This window comes from Oncorhynchus mykiss, chromosome 20 (genome assembly GCF_057628025.1).
Source record: "Oncorhynchus mykiss isolate SJ-2025 chromosome 20, ASM5762802v1, whole genome shotgun sequence".
NCBI classification, from domain to species: Eukaryota; Metazoa; Chordata; class Actinopteri; order Salmoniformes; family Salmonidae; genus Oncorhynchus; species Oncorhynchus mykiss.
Genome location: NC_143041.1, coordinates 2130884 through 2155619, shown reverse-complemented (window position 1 = coordinate 2155619; position 24736 = coordinate 2130884). Strand labels below are relative to the sequence as shown.

At 44.4% G+C, this 24736-nt stretch overlaps 1 protein-coding gene across 2 annotated transcripts in view; it reads right to left on the bottom strand.

The window, feature by feature from the left end:
* Nucleotides 1-896: 896 nt before the first annotated feature.
* The window catches only part of LOC110498791 (serine/threonine-protein kinase BRSK2-like), a 30924-nt gene continuing 7084 nt past the window's right edge, over nt 897-24736 (bottom strand). For both annotated transcript variants that reach the window (XM_021575417.3, XM_090211990.1), the window contains exons 11-19: nt 23670-23767; nt 19022-19175; nt 18734-18794; nt 17219-17474; nt 10896-10944; nt 10546-10669; nt 5170-5380; nt 4823-4906; nt 897-2267 (exon numbers count right to left, since the gene is read on the bottom strand). In XM_021575417.3, the coding sequence (XP_021431092.3) occupies nt 2056-2267; nt 4823-4906; nt 5170-5380; nt 10546-10669; nt 10896-10944; nt 17219-17474; nt 18734-18794; nt 19022-19175; nt 23670-23767 (1249 nt within the window). In that variant the 3' untranslated portion in view covers nt 897-2055. The remainder of the gene's footprint in view (nt 2268-4822; nt 4907-5169; nt 5381-10545; nt 10670-10895; nt 10945-17218; nt 17475-18733; nt 18795-19021; nt 19176-23669; nt 23768-24736) is intronic.

Genomic DNA, 24736 nt, shown 5'->3' with positions numbered 1-24736 from the left:
CAATATTAGGAAGGTGTTCCTAATGTTTGGTATACTCTGTGTATAACTAACTCATACAATAGAAACTAACATTTAGACAGAAAGGTGGGAAGGAATGTAACAGTTCAATGTTCATGATCTTAAAACAATATTGGTGTCATGGGAAAGAGAAAGAAATCAAAGATATAAAGTGCAGATCCTGATATACAGTACCAGTCAAAAGTTTGGAAACGCCAACTCATCAAGGGTTTATCTTTATATTTACATTGTAGAATAATAGTGAAGACATCAAAACTATGAAATAACACATGTAGCAAGCAAAAAAGTGTTAAACAAATCTAAATATATTTTAGCCAGTGGCTACTTTGAAGAGTCTAAAATCTAAAATATATTTTGATTTGTTTAACACTTTTTCGCTTACTACATGTGTTATTTCATAGTTTTGATGTCTTCACTATTATTCCCTGGAATAAGTAGGTGTGTCCAAACTTTTACTGGTACAGTATTTGTTGGTGCAATATGAATTTCCTAAATAAATAATATATTAATAAATACATACAGTAAATAAAACAAGTAAATAAATACATTACAAGGAAACATTCTGCATCTGTTGCATATTGAAGACTGGTAATGTGTCTAGTCTCTATCACCTAATACTGTTGTGATACATGATCATCATGCTTGTTGAGTGGTGATAGTAAGGAGGACTTGGGTGCAGAGGATATATCACTTGGTTCATTGGTGATGACGGGACTCACTTGTTAGCCTTGTTTAAGTCTTGGATAGCAAGGAGTAATATGTCAGCATTTTGAGAATGTCCATCAATGAATAAATGTTCAAATCTATATTTGGATTCAATATGTGAACTGTGGTAATATGAGACGAGCTCAGAGAGCAAATGGAGTCTGTCCGATCCATAGGTCAGGAATGCACTTTTTATTTAGTCACGGACAAACAGTGGTCCAATCCATGTAACTGTTTGCACGTCTTTTAAAATATATGTTCACATTTCTCATCAAATCAATTCTTCAGAGCAAAAGGTTTCCAACAAATTAATCTTGGTTACATTGTATTTGACTCTGAGAGAAAATAAATTCCAAAACACATCAATGGCAACTTCGTTCTGACCTTTTAAATTCCCACATTCAGATGCTGGAGCAGATACTGTATGTCCAAGATGTCAATTCTTCCCGATGTCATTCTTCTCTCCTATATCTTCGCTGAGTGTCGACATCCCTGAAATCAATATATAAATCATCTTAACTAAACCTAAATAAAAAAACGTTCTTCACATTCAACTTAGCTTAATTTGTATTTCTTGACAACAGAAGACAAAGTTTACATGTATTTTTTTCAAGGACATAATTTCTCAATTTTAAAGCAGGATCTTTAGGTGTTGTCAAACTCATTCACTGAATTGGCAGCAGGTTCTATCTTCTGGAATGGGTGGTCTGTGATAATAAGCAAGAGGGTTCTACATGTCTCCATCGTCTTTCATTGTCTTTTGAGTAAATGTATGTACAATGTTGGGCACATCAAGGTATTCATCAGGTTTCCTTTGCTGCTGAGCGGTAAAGGGAAAGGGGAGGGGGGAGTTCTGTATTTTTGAGAACCGTCACAAGATTGTTCAGACCGTCACAAAAAGCGTTCTTATCTTTTGGCTTGAGTTATTGGTTTGGTCCTCTGTAGCTCAGTTGGTATAGTATGGCGTTTGTAACTCCAGGATAGTGGGTTCGATTTCCGGGACCATCCATGGTACGCTAGCAGATCTTATCATCTATATTGAAGTTGCTCATCCAGCTCATCCATGAATCCCTTTTGACATTTAAAAAAACGTTTTATTACTGTTCTGGATTGGATCCCTGCTTGATTCAGTGAATTGAATGTAAATTTCAACACAGAAAAAAACGACATCTTGTGTTCAGGCTTAAAGCAACTTGTTGAGACATCTTATCGGGGCAGAATGGGAGATATATCATGGCTTGTGAGGGTGTGAGGTTTTGTTTGACAATTTGTCTGCTTTTTTCCCCCAATGGCGTTTGGACACCTGCTACCCGACTGGTCTCTCTCTCTCTCTCAGGGTTGGGACTGTGTTCCGTTGGAGGACAGTAGCTGGGTCCTCTCCTTCCCAGAGCCTCTGCGTTGTAGGACCCCCCCACTGCCTCCGATGCCTCCTCCATCGTCTCTCTCGCCCCACTCACACCGATCACCTCCGCCCTCGGAGCGGCGGGAGTTCTGGCGAGTGGGGGTCCCGTGGGGCCGATTGTTCTTCTCGTCTGGGAAGGGGTCTGTAGAGAGAAAGAGAGAGAGAAATAGAGAAATAGAGAGTAGGGGGTCAAATAGATTCAGCCACATGACAAAAGAAAATATTGAGAGGATGGTCGGTATGCCGGAATATAATTACAAATAATTTGTAGACTGCAAATTGACCGCAAGAAACCCAACATGACTAAAACATAATAATTTCAAACCTTGCTTACATTTGTATACGATCACATTTCTCTCTGTTATGCGTCAGAATACTGGGGAACAAATTTCTATAATTAAAATAATTTGGCGCTGATTTCCTGGTGTTTTTACAGTATTTTACAAATTATTAAAAAAATATAAATAATTATAGGGACCCTGGGCATCTTTCTTTTGGTGTTTTTCAGAGTCAGTAGAAAGGCCTCTTAAGTGTCCTAAGATTTCATAGCTGTGACCTTAATTGCCTACCATCTGTAAGCTGTTAGTGTGTAGTAAAACGCCAAATGGATCTACCTCCTGGTCCTCTTCCCTCTGTCTTACCCACCAAGGGTAGAGACAGAGATGACCTCGCCTACTGAAATACCGGTTTGGGCAAAGCCACCAGAAGACGACTCAAGCCAACCCACTACTGAACCTGACTGGTGTCAGGAAGAATCACTCTCTGCCTCAAGTGACACCTCTGAATGGGAACAGCTGATAGACTCAATGCTGATAGAGTAAGGGCACTGTCATAACCAGAGGCCCATATATGCACTGTAAGAAAAGTGTTTCCTCATTGTTGCTAGTGTAATAGGCTCTGTCATAACCAGAGGCCCATATATGCACTGTAAGAAAAGTATTTCCTGTTGTAAGATATGTCATCACCCTCTCTGCTCTGAGGGAATGGGAGGAGCAGCGGATCGGGTGCAGAGAATCAAAAGGTATATAAAGAGACACTTGCCATTACTTTGGCGCTGACTTCTTGAATTCTGAATTAATTTAGACAACCATTTGACTCGGGTAATTGCCACCTGACTCAAATTACTTAAAGATTCTAACTTGTTGGATCTGAAAAGGGTCTCTCCGATATACCGTTTAACTATTGAACAGCTGTTCTCTCGCCTGTGGCCTTGGTGCTTGTATACTGATGCAAATTATATCCAGAGCCAGTCTTTGAAACTGCAACTCTCGATTGAGCTCAGTACCTCGCCCTAGTTGTGTGGCACAGACTCTTCGATATTCCAGTGGGGCAGGGAATCACCAGCGGATTCTCTCATCCGTTCCAAACTTGAATCTCTCAATTTAGTAAAGCACCGACTCCAATTCAACCTCTCAGCCAGTAGAGGGGAGTCACTACCGACCTAAATTCTTAAAAGAACTCTGACCGATTGAAACTCTGCTCCTGATCTCGTGGGTCTCCTCGTCATCTCTCAAAGGTAATTAAATAACTATGTTAAGCATTTAATGTAGAGATAAGTGTTATCATTGTACCAGGCATTTTATAGAGCATTAAGGCATTTGCATGTTTTTGATTAACGCTGTGTGTGACCGAGTAACAAATTGTGTATTTTGAAGTGTGTTTGATTGTAAAAGACAAAAAACAGAGTGTTTTCAAAAATAAACGGTAGCCTCATTTTGTCTCGAGTAAAAGGTTCTCTCAAAGACAGTTAACGGCACGGGAGATAACAACTCTGACACTCCCCGCTACCGGGACACTGGAAACGGGGATCAATGCTCTATGACAGAATGAGTTACCATTAAAAAGACAAGGAGGAAGGTCTGTCCAGTAGTGATTCATTTAATTGTCTTATCGATCTATCTAAGTTTTATTTTCCAAGCGATACATAGCCGACAGGCAGAGTAGTGAGACTAAGTTGACTAAAGGACTTCACACTTTAAACTAGATACATCACAGAGGGTAAACACTCAACCACAGGGAAATCATATAGAGACTGGTAGGACTAGTGCTTAATAACAACTCAAGGACCAATTAGTGGTGAAGCAAAGAGTCTAGAGGTTAAAGGTGGGGTTCACACATCCCAGCTAGAGCTAGACCGTTGAGAGTGACAAGGCAAAAGACCTCTCTACGCGGACAACGCTTCGATATAGAAAGAGAGGCAGGGCTACGCGAGCGGTCCTGGTTATACCGAGATAACCTGAAGTATCTATAGTGCCCTGTCCAATCCAGGGAACGGGACGCAAACCACCTCTAGCACCCCGCTGCCGGCCAAGGGGCGGGGCTGAAGGTTTCGTATCGCAACAAGTGTCTTAACGACCGTTCCACAGGTGCATGTTCATTAAATGTTTATGGTTCATTGAACAAGCATGGGAAACCTGGAGGAAAGTGACTCCATTCATGAAGGTGAAACCAGTGTGGTGTAAGAATGTGGGGAAATAATAATAAATCATTTTCATGAATAATGAATACGTTATCAATACATAGTGTGCATACTATTAATAAATTAGCAATTCATTATTTGTAAACATATACAAACATTTATAACAATTACAATAATTTATAAAGCAAATTATAGATTATTAATTTCAGTTATTAGAAAGTGTAACCGAATGTGAGGAGGTTGGTGTGTGTGAGTAGAAGAGAATGTGTATGACTCACCAGAGACCCCCACGGGCTGATCATGGGAGCTGTGAAGCTGGGCCTGAATGGTCTCCACCACTCGTTTGAACCTGCGACTAGGACCTGCGAAAACACACACACACACAAAGACATTGAGAAGATGCAAGCTTTTACCAGCACATGAGACACACACCTGCACCGCGTGCGTGCGTGCGTGCACAAACACACACACACACCCTTCCACCATAACAAACCTGCCGTACTTTCTTTCATTAATTCGTGGAACTGTACCAATTCAAGCCACCATATATAACCAGATATTGTAAAATCACCAACGAACAGCACTAGAATGAACAGTTATACTTTCTATTCCAAGTTCCACTTGCCTGATATGAGGGTGAATGTCACACTGTAGATGCCTGTCTCTCTCTTGCCTTCCCTCTCGGTTTTCTCCCTATCTCGCTCTCTCTCTCCCACGGAGAAGGCAATGTCCACCTGGAACTTAACAGGCTTCTGGAAGACGGAGGGGCCGCAGGAAGTCTTGTACTCGGCCCTGAAGCTGGTCTGGCAGATGACGCTGTGGCTGAGGGAGGGGATCTGACGAGGGGGGTAGGGGGAGAGAGAGGATGCGTAGGGTAATGGAAAGAAAGAAAAGGAGAGACGGGTAGAGAAAGTAAGAGACCAAGGGGAAGATTGTGTGAGGGGGAGACACAGAAACAGAGTCCGTGTGAGATGGGGTAGTAGAGAGCAAGAAATGTTTGTCATTAAAACGGATTGCAATGAAAATATAAAGGTTCACAAGAAAAATTCCTAGCACTTTAAAAACATATTACTAGGACTGAAGATGAATGACAGTGTGACGGTGTGACGTGGTGAGGTTGGACCCAGCTGCAGAGAAGAGACCAAATACTTTACTGATAAACAGTAGCCGCAGGATCACAGTACACTGGAAAAAACAACAAACACTAAGCCTCAAACTCACTCAGGAAACAAACATATACACACGCTAAACAATTCAAGCTTCTGCAAAGGACAACAGAAAACACACCTCTAACAGGGAAATCATAATGAGTAAATTGGACACACCTGAGTGTCGTTAATGTCTCAAGGATGGTCTATGCCGTACACCCCCTTCTAGGAGCGTCTCCAGCCGCAGAGCCATGACGACTCCCACGTAGTTAGTTGAAGTCCCGAACAAGTCCCGGATCTAGGATGTCCCGGGCAGGAACCCACGCCCGCTCCTCAGGGCCATAGCCCTCGGAGTCCACCAGGTAGTGCACGATGCCTCGGACCCCACAAGCCTCCAACAGACGCCAGACAGTTTAGGCAGGCTGACCATCAACAAGTCGAGAGGGTGAAAGGGCAGGTGTGGGGGGAGTGAAGGGACTGGTCCTTAACAACTTGAGACGGGAGACATGGAAGGATGGACAGACCTTCATAGACCTGGGAAGCTGGGGACAATAGGTTGATGCGACTCGGTATCTTGAATGGTTCTATGTAGCGTGGAGCAAGCTTCTGCCAGTCCACCTATAAGGGAAGATCACAGGTGGACAGCCACACCCGTTGACCCGTCAGAGGAGCCCGAAGAGGCCTTCAGTGCCGGTTTGCCTGGTGTTGGTGTCAGGCAGAGGAGCCGAGCAAGGAGGATCGTGCTCTGATCCAGGTGCGACGACATCATTGAATGAACGCCTCGGCTGATGGCACCCCCGGACGCTCTTGTAGTCGAAACACATCATGAGATGTAATCATGAGATCCGCGTCTCCTTCAATGAGGGCAACTTGAGTAAGGCAATGAAATGGGCTGCCTTGGAGAACCAATCAATGACCACCAGGATAGTGGTAAACCCTTGGGATGGAGCAGGGGATGGGCATAGGTTGGCGCAACCCAGCCGATCGCTGTTGTGAGGACTTGCTTTAGGCATAGGTGGAACAGGCTGCAACAAAGGATCTCACATCCTCAATCAGGTTAAGCCACCAGAATTTCCGCCACAGAAACAGTGTCCGTTTAACCCCTGGATGCCCAGTTAATTTAGAGGAGTGTCCTCATTGTAGTACTCGGGAACGGGCTGATGGCGGAACGTAAAGTCTGTTAGTGGGTCCCCCACTGGGGTCAGGTCCTCTGGACTGGGCTTGTCGGACCGTGGTCTCAATACTCCATATCACAGGGGCCACAATGCGGGAACTGAGGATGATGGGCTCGGAGACCCTCTCCTCGTTTAGAGACATCGTGTTGGCGGGACAGGGCGTCTGCTTTCTGATTCTTGAATTTCGGGCGATAGGCTAGTGTGAAATCGAGTCCACCTAGCCTGGCAGGCGTTCAACCTCTTGGATTCTTGAATGGAGACCAAGTTCTTATGGTCCGTCCAGATCACGAAAGGATGAGGTGCCCCCGTAGTTGCTCCCGGTTGTTCCGCTGGCAAGAACCGCTTGGAGAGGAAGGTACATGGGTGCAGTTTCTTGTCCTCCTCGTTCCGCTGTGAAAGGACCCCCCTGATCCTATGTCCGAGACGTCCACCTCTACCACAAAGGGACGAGTAGGATCAGGATGAACAAGGATTGATCCAGAGGTGAAATGTCCCTTGAGCTCCATGAAGGCCCTTTCAGCCTCGGGAGTCCAGCATAAACAAGACTGGAACTTGCGGGTTAGGACCGCAAGAGGTGCTGCCACCGCACAAAACTTGCATAATAAATGGTTTTGAAATTTGGCAAACCCGAGGAACCGCTGGATCTGCTTGACTGAGGTGACATGGGGCCGGTCGGTGACCGCCTCAACTTTTATGGGGTCCACTTGGATGCCTGCGGTAGAGATAATGTAACCCAGGAAGGAAAGTTGGGATACGTGGAACTCACACTTCTCCATCTTGACAAATAGTTGGCTCTGCAGGAGGCGTCTCAGGACTTGGCAGACGTTCAGTATGTGTTCCAGAAGAGTTTTGGAGGATGTCGTCAAGGTAAACAAATATTAACCAATTCAACATATCGCTAAGAATGTCATTGACCAATGGTTGAAAGACTGCCGGTGAGTTCGATAATAAGGGCATGACTAAATAGTCATAGTGACCACCATTCCTCTCCCTCCCTGATTCTCACCAGATAGTGGTAAGCGTTAAGTTCAGTTTGCTGAAGAATTGGGCCCCATGGGCCAACTCCAAGAAGGCGGATATCAGGGGTAACAATTCTTAATCGTAATTTTGTTCAGCCCTCTGTAATCTATGCAGGGACACAGACCTCCATCCTTCTTTCCCGCAAAGAAGAGGCCTGCACCAGCTGGGGATGTAGAGGAGCGAATGAAAGCTGCCTCCAGCGACTCCCGGATGTAGTTGTCCATGACTGCTGCTTCAGAGAGGGAGTAGAGACGGCCCAGGGGAGGGGTGGAGCCAGGTAGGAGTTCTATGGCACAGTCGTATGGATGATGAGGAGGGAGGGTGGCAGATTGCCTCTTACTGAAGGAGGTCGAAGTCCTCGGGAGGGAGAGTGTAAAAGTCTTGGTCTTCAATGGAGGCCGGGGAACACGGTGAGGCTCTTGGTGGGGGTCTTAGGCATTTAGTCTGACAGTTAATACCTCAGTCTAGTAGGTGTCCCGTAGACCAGGAAAATAGTGGGTTATGTAGCACTAGCCAGGGATACCCTAGGTGAGTGGGTGCTCGGGAGCAGTGTTCAAAAGAAATCTAAGAGGCTCTGAGTGGTTCACCCCAAACTGCAGTAGAATGGGCTGATATTCCACCTGGCCGGAGCCGATGGGGCATCCATAGAGGGCTTGAATCTGCAGAGGGATGGAATGTGGTGCTGACGGTTGTCCCAATAGAGGGTTGCGGGTAGTGTCAGACGGTGACCAGGTAGCTGGGGTGTAACTGCACAGCTCGTCAGGGTCTCCTCTTGCCTGGAGAGCCCGGTGTTTCCCGTCAACTCTGGGCATGTAGAACGGAGATGGCCGAGGCCTCCGCAGTAGAGGCAGCATACCCCGCGCAGGTGCCTGGCACATTCCTGTGGGCTGAGACGAGTGCATCCCAGCTGCCTGGGCTCCTCGATGCTGGGCTCGGGGGCTTGTGGTGCTCCGCAAACTGGGATGCGGTTTCAAAAAGGCACTGTCTTACACATTCTCAGATGCGGTTGTCAATCCTGATGGCCAGTGTTATCAGGGAATCGAGGTCCTCGCCCAGTTCCCGAGCAACCAGTTCATCCTTGATGGAGTTACCCACCCCAGGGCCTTGCCCGAGAGTAGAGAGATGATGTAGGTGATCATGGCCCGACCTGTGTGGAACGAGGAGGACTGACCCCTTGCATCCTCCAGGGAGCCCGTCATACCACTCGGGGGCTGGGATCTTGGGTTCCCGGTGCAGGTTCCCTGGATAAACTACGGCGACGCCTGTAGAACTGGGTGATGAGACTTGGGCATTGGCTCCTCCTGGGTTGGGGTTGGGCCGTGGTTGGAGGGAATTGGTAAGTGCCCAGAGGGTCTCTGATATTTGGGAGAGTTGTTCTTCCTGCCGCCCCAGCAATGCTCCTTGTTGGGTTATAGCATTCTGGATCTGGGTGAGATCTGCTGGGTCCATTTTGAGGTAAGAAGCTTGCTATGACGTGGTGAGATTGAACCCAGGTGCAGAGAAGATACCAGATGAGGAATCTGAGTGTTTAACTTCTTATGGGCAGGTGGGACGGTAGCGTCCCACCTGGCCAACATTCGGTGAAATTGCAGAGCGCGAAATTCAAACTACAGAATTATAAATATTTAACTTTCATAAAATCACAAGTGTAATACGTCAAAATAAATCCTAACTTCTTGTTAATCCAGCCATTCTATCAGATTTCAAAAAGGCCGTACGGCGAAAGCACACCATGCGATTTTCCGAGGACAGCGCCCGCATGCAAAACCATGAAAAACATATTTCAACCAGGCAGGTGCGACACTATCAGAAATAGCGATATAATAAATGCTTTACCTTTGATGATATTCTCTGTTGGCACTCCAAAAGGTCCCAGTTACATCACAAATGGTCCTTTTGCACGACAATGTCCTTCTTTATATCAATAAAAAATCAGTTTAGCTGGCGCGCTTCAGTCAATAATCCACCCAGCTTCCCTTCATCAAAATGCATTACAAAATGAATCCCACACGTTACTAATAAACTTTTTCAAACAAGTCAAACAATGTTTATAATCAAACCTTAGGTACCCTAATACGTAAATAAACAATCAAATCTAAGACGGAGAATCAGTATTTTCTTTACTGGAGAAAAATACCAAAGAACGCGCTCTCATTCACGAGCTTGGAAACACTACAGCCAAAATGAGAGCCACCAAGAAAAACTACAATTTCTGGCAAATTTTTCCAAAAACCAGCCTGAAACTCTTTCTAAAGACTGTTGACATCTAGTGGAAGCCCTAGGAACTGCAATCTGGGAGGACTTCGCCTTATAATAAAAGTGACAGCCATTGAAAATAGCGGTAGGCTGAATTTTTCTTTTTTTGGGATGGTTTGTCCTCGGGGTTTCGCCTGCCATATCAGTTCTGTTATACTCAGACATTATTTTAACAGTTTAAGAAACTAGTGTTCTTAGAGTGTTCTCTATCCAAATCGACCAATTATATGCATATCCTAGCTTCTGTGCCTGAGTAACAGGCCGTTTACTTTGGACACACTTCTCATCCGGATGTGAAAATAAGAGAGGTTAACTGACTTGCATAGTTAAATAAAGGTTCACTAAAAATTCAATAAAAAACATGACTAAATTAAGATGTTCAAAGCGGAACCAGATACTTACAGAGAGGAAGGCGTGGACGATGTCTGCTTTCACAGAGCTCAGCGGCTTGTCTCTGATCACCACAAAGATCTGCTCCTCCTTCTCCAGGCTGACGAAGTTCCCAAACCATGACTTCTTAGCCAGCCTGATGGAGCATGACACACACAGACACAGACACAGACACATACACAGAGAGAGAGAGCGAGAGAGCGAGAGCGAGAGCGAGAGAGAGAGAGAGAGAGAGAGACACACACACACACACACGGATAGAAATGGACACACAAACTCATAGTTATAGCGAGGTAAAATTAGTCAGTCCTTGGCCTAGGGCATCTAAGAGGCATGTTCATAAGTGTGTGTCTGTGACTTACTCAGGGCTGGACTCAGGGGTCAGCCTGGACATATCCTCTGATGTGGGCACTGAAAAAAACAGGTCAATAGTTGATCTATGGGGTTTACAGGACGTGCATTTAGTAATGTATGCTAATTTGCTCAATTTCAATTTTATTAAATGTTAATTAACTATTGCTATTAGTGCTGAGCGATTAGTGCTTTTTGCGGTTGGTTAGGTTTCTGTTTGGCTATTAAAAATCATCACATTCAATAATTTTTTAAAACATGAAATACATTATGAAATGATTTTAGAGCTTTTTAATGGAAATTCCAAAGCTCCAAATAGTGAACCTTCAATTGCCAAAACAATGACAACATTAATTGTCAGGTCCAAAATGGGTAGACAATGGCAGCCATTCAGCCAGGCAACCATCTAACTTTATCTCTGTGCTCCCCATACTGTACTGTCTTTGTCCTCCTATTTAGCTAGGCCAGTAGCTAGCTGGCTAGAAGCCTAAGTATTCTGCAGAGATGTCTTCAAAATCATTTTACTTGGTCTTCAAAGTACATAGGCATATACATTCAAGAATGCTAATTACCAACTACTAGAACTATCAATCGAGTAGTGCTACCTCACAAACTCTCCATCCCTCTTTGTTGTTGTATTGTATACACACCTCTGTCATGTGTTCTGTGTAGGCTGTCTCTGTCCAAGCAGGGAAGAACAGGCGCAGCGGATTAGGGTCACTGTAATTAATTGCCATTTTTCTGCGCTGAACTAGGTTGAATAATGAAAACTACAACTGCCTTCAGCCCAGTGTCCCACATCGTTCTTGACTTAATTGGGGCATTTCCATGATGATATGTTGCTGATGCCTGACAGATCTTACAACGCCTAGATAGGTATTTTACGTATCAGCTAATCACATCATATGTTATAACAATTTGTCTGTCGATGACACAGTCGATAACGTTGCACACAACCATTCGTTTTTGTGTTGCTTTGCCTTAGCTGTGGAACGCGCCCAATTTCTCTCGTGAATGATTGGCGTGTTGAGCTCACAAAAAACTAAGTATTTCTGCTTTTCTTTCTTTCATCACATTCCCAGTAGGTTAGAAGTTTACAAACACTCAATTTGTATTTGGTAGCGTTGCCTTTAAATTGTTTAACTTGGGTCAAACGTTTTGGGTAGCCTTCCACAACCTTCCCTCAATAAAGTTGGGTGAATTTTGGCCCATTCCTCCTGACAGAGCTGGTGTAACTGAGTCAGATTTGTAGGCTTCCTTGCTCGCACATGCTTTTTCAGGTCTGCCTACAAATTTTCTATAGGATTGAGGTCAGGGCTTTGTGTTGGCCACTCCAATAACTTGACTTTGTTGTCCTTAAGCCATTTTACCACAACTTTGGAAGTATGCTTGGGGTCATTGTCCATTTGGAAGACCCATTTGCAACCATGCTTTAACTTCCTGACTGATGTCTTGAAATATTGCTTCAATATATCCACCTTATTTTCATCCTATTTTGTGAAGTGCACCAGTCCCTCCTACAGCAAAGCACCCCCACAACATGATGCTACCAACCCCGTCCTTCACGGTTGGGATGGTGTTCTTTGGCTTGATAGCCTCCCCCTTTTCCCTCCAAACATAACAATGGTCATTATGGCCAAACAGTTCTATTTTTGTTTCATCAGACCAGAGGACATTTCTCCAAAAAGTATGATCTTTGTTCACATGTGCATTTGCAAACCGCATTCAGATTTTTTTTATGGCAGTTTTGGAGCAGTGTCTTCCTCCTTGCTGAGCGGCCTTTCAGGCTATGTCAATATAGGACTCGTTTTACTGTGGATATAGATACTTTTGTACCTGTTTCCTCCAGCATCTTCACAAGGTCCTTTGCTGTTGTTCTGGGATTGATTTGCACTTTTCGCACCAAAGTACGTTCATCTCTAGGAGACAGAACACTTCCCCTTCCTGAGCGGTATGACATTGTTTGTACAGATGAACATGGTAGCAGGCGTTTGGAAATTGCTCCCAAGGATGAACCAGACTTGTGGAGGTCTACCGTCTTGGCTGATTTATTTTGAATTTCCCATGATGTCAAGCAAAGAGCCACTGAGTTTGAAGGTAAGCCTTGAAATACATCCACAGGTACACCAATTGACTCAAATGATTAGCCTATCAGAAGCTTCTGAAGCCATGATATAATTTTCTGGAATTTCCCAAGCTGTTTAAAGGCACAGTCAATTTAGGCTGGCTGGCAACCTTGCGAAGAGCGGAAAACGTAAGGAAACGTCGTAGGAAGAAGGAACACTCAAGAACACAGTTCTATAAAAACCCCTTTAAGTTTGTCAAAGATCTCTTCGCAAAGGAAAAGTGCGGAATCCTAAAAACTCCAAAGCCTGAACTGGAAGAACATCTGGAAAAGGTCCACCAGGACATGAAAAGGCATGAGCAGATAATCATCCCACATGACATCCCACCTATTCAACCACCAGAATTCAATCTGGACACTGACCCTCCAAAATGGAGGGAAGTAGAGAACGTTGTCCGAAGAGCAAGAGCGGCCTCGGCTCCTGGGCCTAATGGAGTACCATACAAGCTCTACAAGAACGCCCCGGATGTTCTACGCTTTCTTTGGAGGCTCATGAGGATAGTGTGGCAGAAGGAAATAATACCAAAGGCATGGCGAAGGGCTGGTGGTGTGCTAATCCCGAAAGAGAAGGATGCGACAGACATCAGTCAATTCCGACCAATCTCCCTTCTCAACGTTGAAGGGAAGATCTTTTTCAGTATAATAGCACAGAGGCTGTCCACTTATCTGGAAAGGAACAAGTACATTGATACATCTGTACAGAAAGCAGGCATTCCTGGTTTCTCTGGTTGCCTGGAACATACTAGTATGATTTGGCACCAGATCCAAACAGCTAAGAAGGACAAGAGAGACCTCTATGTCATCTTCCTCGACCTGGCCAATGCCTTTGGCTCAGTTCCCCATGAACTACTCTGGGAATCCTTCAACTTTTTCCACGTACCAGAACCCATCACTACACTGGTAAAGGCCTATTTCCAAGACCTGCAATTGTGTTTCACAACACCTGACTTCACAACAACATGGCAGCGCTTGGAAGTAGGCATAATGGCAGGCTGTACAATTTCTCCTCTGGCCTTCACTATGGCCATGGAAGTCATCATCAGGGCATCGAGATGGGTGGTCGGCGGTGAGAGAACTAAGGAGGGGCTCCGTCTCCCACCTATCCGAGCATACATGGATGACATGACTACACTGACCACCACTGCAGCATGCACCAGGCGGCTACTTGCAAAACTGCAGGATAACATCAAGTGGGCCCGGATGAAAATCAAGCCAAGCAAATCTCGAAGCATTTCCATAGTCAAGGGGCAGCTTAAAGATGTGAGGTTCTGCATTGGAGATGACCCGATACCAACGGTGTCTGAGCAACCCATCAAGAGCCTGGGTAGATGGTACAACGAAAGCCTCCGGGATAAAGATCAAGTGCAGCAAGTAAGGCAGGACATCGCCGATGGTCTTGAGAACATCAACAAGACCCTACTGCCTGGGAGGCTCAAGCTTTGGTGCCTACAGTTTGGACTTCTCCCCCGGGTAATGTGGCCACTCACCGTCTATGAGGTCCCAATAACAACAGTGGAGAAGATGGAGCGAACCATTACCTCATACGTGAAGAAATGGCTGGGTGTCCCACGATGCTTGAGTAACATCGGCCTCTATGGCAAAGGGATCCTTGAACTACCTCTTACAAGTCTAACGGAGGAGTACAAGTGCTCTAAAGTAAGACTTCAGATGACATTGAAGGACTCTAAAGACCAGACCATTAGCAAGGCTGCACCTCCCCTACAAACTGGACGGAAATGGACATCATCCAAGGCTGTGCAGCAAGCAACATCAGCCCTGAGACACCAAGACATTGTGGGGAATATCCAGCATGGAAGAGGAGGCTTTGGCCTGGCAGCAAGCAAACCAACGTTCCATAAGGCAACAACATCTGAACGCAGGAAGCTGGTGGTCGAGGAGGTGCGCAGACAGGAGGAGACTGCAAGAAGTGCAAAGGCTGTCTCTCTTGCTAAACAAGGGCAATGGACGCGGTGGGAAGGCCTGGAGAGGAGAAAGATCAACTGGAGTGAGCTTTGGCAAATGGAGGCAAGCAACATCAGCTTCATCATAAGAGCTGTTTATGATGTGCTTCCATCACCAAAAAATCTACATCAATGGTATGGCGAGGACTCGACCTGCCCCCTCTGCCCAGCTCCAGCGACTCTCAGGCATATAATGACAGGTTGCAAGACCAGCCTCTCACAAGGCCGCTACACCTGGAGGCACAATCAGGTCCTCAAGAGCCTGGCTGCAGCACTTGAGACCAAGAGGAGTGCAACCAATTCATTACCTCCAAAAACAAGCAATCCCGTCAAAACAACAACATTCATCCGGGAGGGACAGAAAAGGCCCAAGTATCCTCCTACAAAGCCAGAAACTGGACACCTAGCCATGGCCCGGGACTGGAAGATGCTTGTCGATATTGGCCAGCAACTAATTTTTCCACCTGAGATTGCTTCTACCAACCTTAGGCCAGACATGGTACTCTGGTCCCCTTCACGAAAGGCTGTGTACATCATAGAGCTCACAGTCCCGTGGGAAAACTCTGTTGAAGAGGCCTACGAGCGTAAGAAACTGCGTTACACAGAGTTGGCAGCAGACGCAACTCAGCGTGGCTGGAATGCAAAAGTCTGGCCAGTTGAAGTGGGATGCAGAGGATTCGTGGCTTCTTCCACCATCAGGTTGCTGAAAGAACTTGGAATCCATGGACAGGCTCTGCGGCAGACCGTCAGAGCAGTTTCTCAAGCAGCTGAAAGAGGCAGCCAGTGGATCTGGATTAAACGGAAGGACCCTTGCTGGGCTATAACTTCATGACCCCCCACCCCCACCTGAGAACCCAATTCAGATCCCTCCAACTTGAGGAGGGCATATGAGGTATGCGGTCAGCTGTCGGACTGGCTCAGGGAAGAGGACGCCCCTGCCTTGCATAGTCCCGTGGGACATCTTAATTGGGCATGGGACACAAGCTAAGGCTTGATCACCCTTTAGCTGGCCACCTTTGATGAGTGTGTTTAGTGATTAAAGGCCGAAACACCCACTGATTCGAAGGCACACTACTGAGGATGTGTCCCAAAATTGACATCTTAACCCAGTCTAAGAAATAAACCTCCCATGCCACTCTGTCAACATCACGGCAAATCTCATGCGAGTGCATTCCATCTATTGGCACAATGGACAGTTTTTAACATCTCGTCCCGTGTTTTATGATTCAGTGTATGTAAACTTCTGACCCACTGGAATTGTGATACCGTGAATTATAAGTGAAATAATCTGTCTGTAAACAACTGTTGGAAAAATGACTTGTGTCATGCACAAAGTAGATGTCCTAACCGACTTGCCAAAGTATAGTTTGTTAACAAGAAATTGGTGGAGTGGTTGAAAAACGAGTTTTAATGACACCAACCTATGTGTATGCAAACTTCCAACTTCAACAATATGCACGCACCCCTGTTCTGTTTATTTTTTTTATTTTTTTAAACAAGTTATTTAAAAAATTTCCCTTCAACAATTTGGACTATTGTAAGTATGTCCATCACATGAAATACAAATAAAAATATATTTAAATTACAGGTTGTAATGCAACAAAATAAAATAAAAACCAAAGGGGATGAATACTTTTGCAAGGCACTGTACCAATGATGTACCAAGGACACTATCTTTTTCTGCCATGTGTAATATGAGGTAGGCTATGTATTGTATAACTGCACAATCATTATTTTAGTTCGGGGGTGGTTTTTTCGGGCTTGGGCTCTTGGGCTCTATAGGCCTATGCTTATGCATAAGCTCTAATATGCATTAGGGTGTTTTGAATTCATCATAACCTTAGAAAGCACTGTCCATTTCGTTGTGTTAGGCTTTGAAACAACATCCACAGCGACCATTTCAATTTGTTGAACTTCTATCTTCAAATTGATCAAAAACAGTGAGGTAAGTGAGTTTTAAAAGCACATACTGTTTTATGATAAGTGTTTGTTATTTTCGATTGCTTTTGTATTGATGTCAGATTGGTTAGAGGGATAAGTACCAGTCCATTAGCGACCTGATGATTATTAGCGAGTTGGGTATTACTAATGCATGTCCAGAGTGCATAAGAGGAGATTTACCGTGACGTAGAATTTTACTGCGGCCATGACTCATGACTGCCGGTGTGCCGGTAATGCTGTCACCGCAACAGCCCTAACTGCAACTTCCTTTAGGGGAAACACCTAAAGAAACCTTGTGACCTCTCACCCTGCATCTTGCGGCGGTGGAAGCGGGGCGAGCCCAGCAGGTTGTTCTTGAATGAGTTGAGCCGGGTCCTCCAGTGGGCGGAGCTGCTAGCTGCCATGCCGCCCCCTCCGGGGCTGGAGGGAGGAGTCAGGGACAGGGAGCCCACCCCTCCGCCTCCCTCCACCCGCAAGGAGGAGGACGAGGAGGAGGAGTTAGAGGGAGGGGTGGAGGAGGGGTGGTGGACGGGGGTGCCCATGGGGGTTGGCAGAGGAGTAACCTGTGACACAGAGTGGGCAGAGTTGGGGTAAAAGCTCTTAGTGACCGACTTGAGCATGGAGGGAGAGGGGAAGAAGAAGCGGGGGATGGGCGAGAGGAGGGGCGAGTGTGAGCAGGAGGGTGAGTTGTGGATGGGGATGGACATGATGGGTTGGAGGTGGGGCCGGCCGCCCTTGGTGGGGGTGGGCAGGGTCTGGGTTTTAGGGTTCTGCGACGCTTTGGGTTTGTCGAGAGCTCGGGCCGGCCGAGAAGTGGTAGCCCTTCCTGCTTTGGATGGGTCCTTAGTGTGAGGGGTGGCGGAGGTGACGTCTGATTGGCTAAACGTGAAGACGGGGCTCTGATAGGACTAGGGGAGGGGTGGAGGATTGAAAAAGAAGAGAGGAATGGAAAATTGAAAAGGGATGGAAATGAGTGTTATGGGTTATGACAAAACAGTGCTTCTTGTATGATGGTGAAGAAACTGCACTGACAGTGTGAGCTACTTGTATAACTAATTGAAAAATCATTAGTTCTGACTGCGAATTCAACCATTTATATTCCAACCTCACTTTTAAAAAAATCTTTTAAGATAACATATTAGATACCCCAGTACACAAAAATCCCTCCATGTCAGAAACAGTATGGAAGACAAACACTACAAAATGGCATAAGCAATACATTATGACTCTGTTCTGTGAACGTCCTCTTTCAGTAGTGATGCTATGACTGTGGGAAAACAGGGTTTCTGCTTTTGCTGATCCAGAACAGAAACAATTTAACCAGTATGTTGACATTTTCACAGTTAGTGGAACACAACTTCTCAAATTGAACAAAAAGCTTAAACCAACAACGACTTCCAATGATGACCAACTAGAGGAAGGCCTAAACATATTTTTTTAAATTCTGCAAACCACACATGCTACTTGATGCGCTACAAAATGTGCATCTATCAAGTTGGTGGATATGGTAGAAGGTGTAGAGAAGCAGAAAAAGAAAAAAATGGCAAAGAAAATCCCAATGAGTAAGAATTATTCCGATAAGAGTGGTGTTATTACATGTAAAATGGCTCTGAATGATCAAGAAGCTTGAGTGAGATGGACAATCTCGGGAAGGAACGCTAAAGCAATGTTAATGCATTTTCAATCAGCAATAAAAACAGAATATTTGAGCATTGCAAAACAATACACTGACATACATATGAAAAAGACAGTTCAGAGTCAACGTTGTATACTTTATCACTTCAGAGTTGATGTTAAAAGTGTTGGCCAACAGGCCTCTTACCCTGGGACTGCTGAGAGGGCTGGAGGAAAGGCCGGTGGACGCCCCACTGACTGAGCGAGACCTTTATAGAGGGGTCACGAGGTCATAAGGTTAAATGTCATCATCATAGAGGTGAAGAAAAGGTCATTATTCCACCATTAAGTAGGTCCACTGTTGGCTTATTTACTAGTATATGTATTATAATCTATACTCTGTGTATTCTATGTGGCTAGATTTTTTTTTTTTGTAGAGTAAGCATGTTCAGTCTTTATGTGTGTTTCTGGACTGTGTGTGTGAGACCCCCAGTACCTCTGGCTGTTTGCGGCCGTGTCCAGGGCCCTGCGTGGTGGGGTGGGAGACCCCTGCTCGGTCACACTCAACACCTCCAGGCTCTTTCTCTCCGGGCGGCAGCGGCTGTGACGTGTCAGCATGGGAGAGTCCACACGCTTACGAGGGGGGTCCGCTGAGGGACACCAGGGTGGAGTTAGCACAGCATGCAGTAACACCAACCCCAACTTCCCCTTAAATCGGATCATACCACGTGCAGTCAGGTCCAAATTTGACACCCTTGATAAAGATGAGAAAAAGACTGTATAAAATAAATAATACCAATACTGCGCTATTTTGTATGCTCCCCAAAAAATTTAAAAGTATATTACTTTATACTAATATAATTGCTCAAAGAAAGATTACCTGTTAAATAATGTTTTTTTCTCCAAAAACATAGGGGTCAAAATGATTGTTTTCAATACCTCACCTTGACAGGATAATGGCACTGAGCCTTTTGTAAAATGTTTTATGAGATTGGAGAACACATTGGGAGGGAACCTTGACCATTTCCCCCATACGGAATCTTTCCAGATCCTTGATATCCTTCGTCTGCGCTTATGCATTGCCCTCTTCAATTCAAACCACAGGTTTTCAATGGCATTCAAGTCCGGAGAGATGGCCATTGCAATATGTTAATTTTGTGGTCATTGAAAAAAATGTAAGTGTGGACTTTGATGTGTGCTTGGGGTTATTGTCTTGCAAGAAGATCCACTTGCGGCCAAGTTTCAGCCTCCTGCCAGAGGCTGAAAGGCAACTCACCAACGGGCTCAGAAGAGGTAAAGGTCGAGTCATGCATCCTCTGAAACAGGACCAGCCAAACCACGCTCCTTAACACCCACCCACTTAACACGGATGCCAGCTCCATCAATGTGTTGGAGGAAACACTGTTCAACTGACGACAGCTTAAGGGGAGCCCGGCCTGACACAGGGGGTTGCTAGAGGGGCCTCACCCCCGGCCCGGCCAAACCCTCCCCTAACAAACGCTATGCCAATTGTGCGTCGCCCTATGGAACTACTGGTAACAGATGGTTGTGACACAGCCTGGGATTGAACCCGGGTCTGTAGTGACATCTAAAGCCCTTAGACCGCTACACCACTCGGGAGGCCCCTTTTCTGCATCTTTCTATCGATACAAAATGAACCACTGGTGTGAATGGCCAATTTTCATGTTTTCATGTCATCCAACAAATGTAAACAGCATTGGCATTTGGATTGGAACCGGTGCTATGGTCAAATGACAGGAAAATAAAGCTCTTCGACCACGCACACCAGGTAACCCCATTAAATAATACCTTCCTTTTTTTTTGGAACATACAATATAGCTCAGTATTTGTATTATATATTTTATACCAGAGGTGGCACCACGGGTTCAAATGTGGTGTGGCAAAATTCGTACGTGTCTTTTCTGGGGCCTGGAGTTTTTCCTGATCTCATGACCTGGTCAGGTAAAACTCTGGGTCCTACTCGTAGACTATGACAAAATATTATTATTATAGACAGCTTCTCTTTTCATCTGTGCTGTGACTATAGGGCTTGTGGTTTTCTTGTTAGGTCATTTTCATTCCTACGCTACGGTGGGTCGAACCCTTTCAAACTACCACAAACTTTGTTATTATTCATTCTGAATCTGATATCAAAAGAGCTAGAGACAACAACTTCAACAAACAACATAGTTTGGTGAACTACTATAGCAGGGCTGAGCATAATGCAAAGAATGGTTACAATGTCTTTAAATGTGAATTTCACTCTATATACACACAACGTTAAGCAGTGGACTTTTGAAAAATGTAAAAGATAGACAGGTTTTAATGTTGAAAAGTATTTTAATTTTATGTCATAAAACCAATTATTTGTTTGTCTGACTACAGCACTCTTCTGCAATTATTAATTATGTACGCTTTATGTAAGAAGGCAGGTTTACATATACACAGTAGAGTTGGTAACAAAACATTTTTTATGTGTAGCCTAAGTCATAAAACCACTAAACTTGTGTTGTTGTCCTGGTCTCCATCTGGCCCACCAGAGGTTGGTTCCCTGGCGCGCACTGTAGGAACTGATTTCCTGTAAAATCCATATATTCAATCTTAAATCAACTACTTTCAACATATTCATTAAATAATAACCCCCTTTTCATTAAGTAGATTTTATTGAACGTCATTCATTCTATTGCAATCTATTCTAACCAAACCTGCATTGCCAGTTCATATCAGTAAGTGTCACTAATGCACTAGCTAGTCAAAAAAGACTGACACCATGATGGCTGCCTGTCTCTGTATTTGTGAAAGTTATGGTAGTAACAATCAATAAATTCTCTCTTTCTGCAATTCTGTTATGGTTGGAAAAATGTGTGCATATTGTCTGTGTAGACTGCTCTTTGGCAGAAGGTTTTTTACTTTTAAGACTGTGAAATTTGCACCACAAACACCAGAGGTGGAAATAAAATGAAAATTCCAACATTACGGGACTGACATCTCGCTGACTAACCTTTCAGAAACTTCAGCCTTGGATAGCAGCAGAAGGTCATTTAATATTCTTCATCCTGCGCCAAACACATTTATTCAGTGAGTCTAAATTGTGAACATTAGCTGCTGGTTACATTATTGCATTAACCTAGCTAAATACTGTTAGATATAGGTTACTAGGTTACTAAAGCTAACATTAGTAGTTTTGTTAGCTAGCTATATATTGGGTCATTCTAGCTAGTTTTAGAGAATGACTAAACTGATTTTATTAACACATACCTTGTTTCCCATGGAAATGTTGGTTCGCTCTCTCACGAGGCAGGCAACCAAGCAGGCAGGTGAGGAGCGTGAGCGAAGAAAGAAACCAAGTGTAGAGTGCAGAGTCAAACAACAAGGTGCTGGTGCAAACAAACCTAATTGTTGAGAGGAGCGGTTGTTGCAGCTCTGTAGGCTGCAGCTAGTAGTGTGACTGACAAGCTAATCCACTTGTAGCGTATGCGTTTGCATATGATCGATGCGGTTAATTTATCATTGAATCACAGCCTACTTCTCCAAACGGGTGATTTAACAAGCGCATTTGCGAAAAAAAGTACTTTTGGAGCACCAATGTGTACCTAACCATAATATTTTTTTTTATTTTACCTTTATTTAACTAGGCAAGTCAGTTAAGAACAAATTCTTATTTTCAATGACAGCCTAGAAACAGTGGGTTAACTGCCTGTTCAGGGGCAGAACGACAGATTTGTACCTTGTCGGCTTGGGGATTTGAACTTGCAACCTTTCGGTTACTAGCCCAACACTCTATGGCTACCCTGCCGCCCCATCAATGCCCATCAATGCCTTTCTTAAAATCAATACATAAGTATATATTTTAAACCAGCACATTTAGTTAATATTGCCTGCTAACATGAATTTCTTTTAACTAGGGAAATTGTGTCACTTCTCTTGCGTTCTGTGCAAGCAGAGTCAGGGTATATGCAGCAGTTTGGGCCGCCTGGCTCGTTGCGAACTGTGTGAAGACCATTTCTTCCCTAACAAAGACCGTAATTAATTTGCCAGAATTTGACATAATTATGACATAACATTGAAGGTTGTGCAATGTAACAGCAATATTTAGACTTATGAATGCCACCCGTTAGATAAAATATGGAAACGGTTCTGTATTTCACTGAAATAATAAACGTTTTGTTTTCAAAATGATAGTTTCCAGATTTGACCATATTAATGATCTAAGGCTCGTATTTCTGTGTGTTATTATATTAAAATTAAGTCTATGATTTGATAGAGCAGTCTGACTGAGCGGTGGTAGGCAGCAGCAGGCTCGTAAGCATTCATTCAAACAGCACTTTTCTGCGTTTGCCAGCAGCTCTTCGCTGTGCTTCAAGCATTGCACTGTTTATGACTTCAAGCCTATCAACTCCTGAGATTAGGCTGGCAATACTAAAGTACCTATTGGAACATCCAATAGTCAAAGGTATATGAAATACAAATGGTATAAGAGAGAAATAGTCCTATAATAACTACAACCTAAAACTTCTTACCTGGGAATATTGAAGTCTCATGTTAAAAGGAACCACCAGCTTTCATATGTTCTCGTGTTCTGAGCAAGGAACTTAAACGTTAGCTTTTTACATGGCACATATTGCACTTTTACTTTCTTCTCCAACACTGTGTTTTTGCATTATTTAAACCAAATTGAACATGTTTCATTATTTATTTGAGACTAAATGTATTTTATTGATGTATTATATTAAGTTAAAATAAGTGTTCATTCATTATTGTTGTCATTGTCATTATTACAAATGTATATATAAAAATCGTCCGATTAATCGGTATCGACTTTTTTTTGTCCTCCAATAATCGGTATCGGTATCGGCGTTGAAAACTCACAATCGGTTGACCTCTAATAGTAACCCTCTCATAAATACAAAAAATATCCCTATACACACACAGACAGCCCATACATGCACCCAACCCCCCACAATCTCAGACACCAAATTGAGCAGTTTAAAAAGTGGGTCCGGGTAGTGTGCGTGTCAGTGGAGAAGCAGGAGAGCGGTACACGCCCAGACACAGAGACGGGGGCAGGAGGAAGACAGTAGACCAGACAGGGGTGGAGAGTGTCAGTGTGATCAGTGGCTCGCTCCTGCCACCTAGGGACTCACCTACGTCAATACGGGGCGGCAGATCTTCATCCTCGTAACTGGGGTAACGCTCCTTCCTGTCCAACAGGAGATAGTAGATCATCTTCTCCTGGTTGTCTCTGGGGGAGGGAGGGAGAGGGGGAGGGGATTTGGGAAGTGCTCAAAGAAGTGCTCAAAGAAAATGAAATCCTATCTTGAGATATGCAGTTGAATGTTCTCAAAAATCATACATTAAAGGCCCATTGCAATCCACAAAGTGATTTTCCTATGTTTTATATATTTTTCCACACTACGAAGTTGGAATAATACTGTGAATTTGTGAAAATGAAAATGCCCTTTTAGTGTAAGCGCTGTTTGAAAAGAGCACCTGAAATTTCTGCCTGTTTTGGTGGGATGGAATTTGTTAAATGAGTTAATAGACCAATAAGAAAAGAGTTCCAAACCGCTCTGCCAATAACAGCTAGTTTTCCCTCCCCACTCAGACCACTCCCAGAAAGTCATAGCAAAATTCTAGCTTGAGATATTGCATAAGCTATTTTTGTTTATTTTTGAACCATTTTAATTGAAAGCAATCACAGTAAGGTACTTAATTGTTACCCAGAAATGTATTGATTTTAATACTGAGTCAAAGGGAGAATGTGTGTAGAAATTTGCACAGATTTCAATTCAGGATTAAAATGTGGAGTAAGGCCTCCCGGGTGGCGCAGTGGTCTAGGGCACTGCATCGCGGTTCGCGCCCAGGCTTTGTCGCAGCCGGCCGCGACCGGGAGGTCCGTGGGGCGACACACAATTGGCATAGCGTCGTCCGGGTTAGGGAGGGTTTGGCCGGTAGGGATATCCTTGTCTCATCGCTTTAGTGACTCCTGTGGCGGGCCGGGTGCAGTGCACACTAACCAGGTCACCAGGTGCACGGTGTTTCCTCCGACACATTGGTACGGCTGGCTTCCGGGTTGGATGCGCGCTGTGTTAAGAAGCAGTGCGGCTTGGTTGGGTTGTGTTTCGGAGGACGCATGGCTTTCGACCTTCGTCTCTCCCGAGCCCGTACGGGAGTTGTAGCGATGAGACAAGATAGTAGCTACTAAAACAAT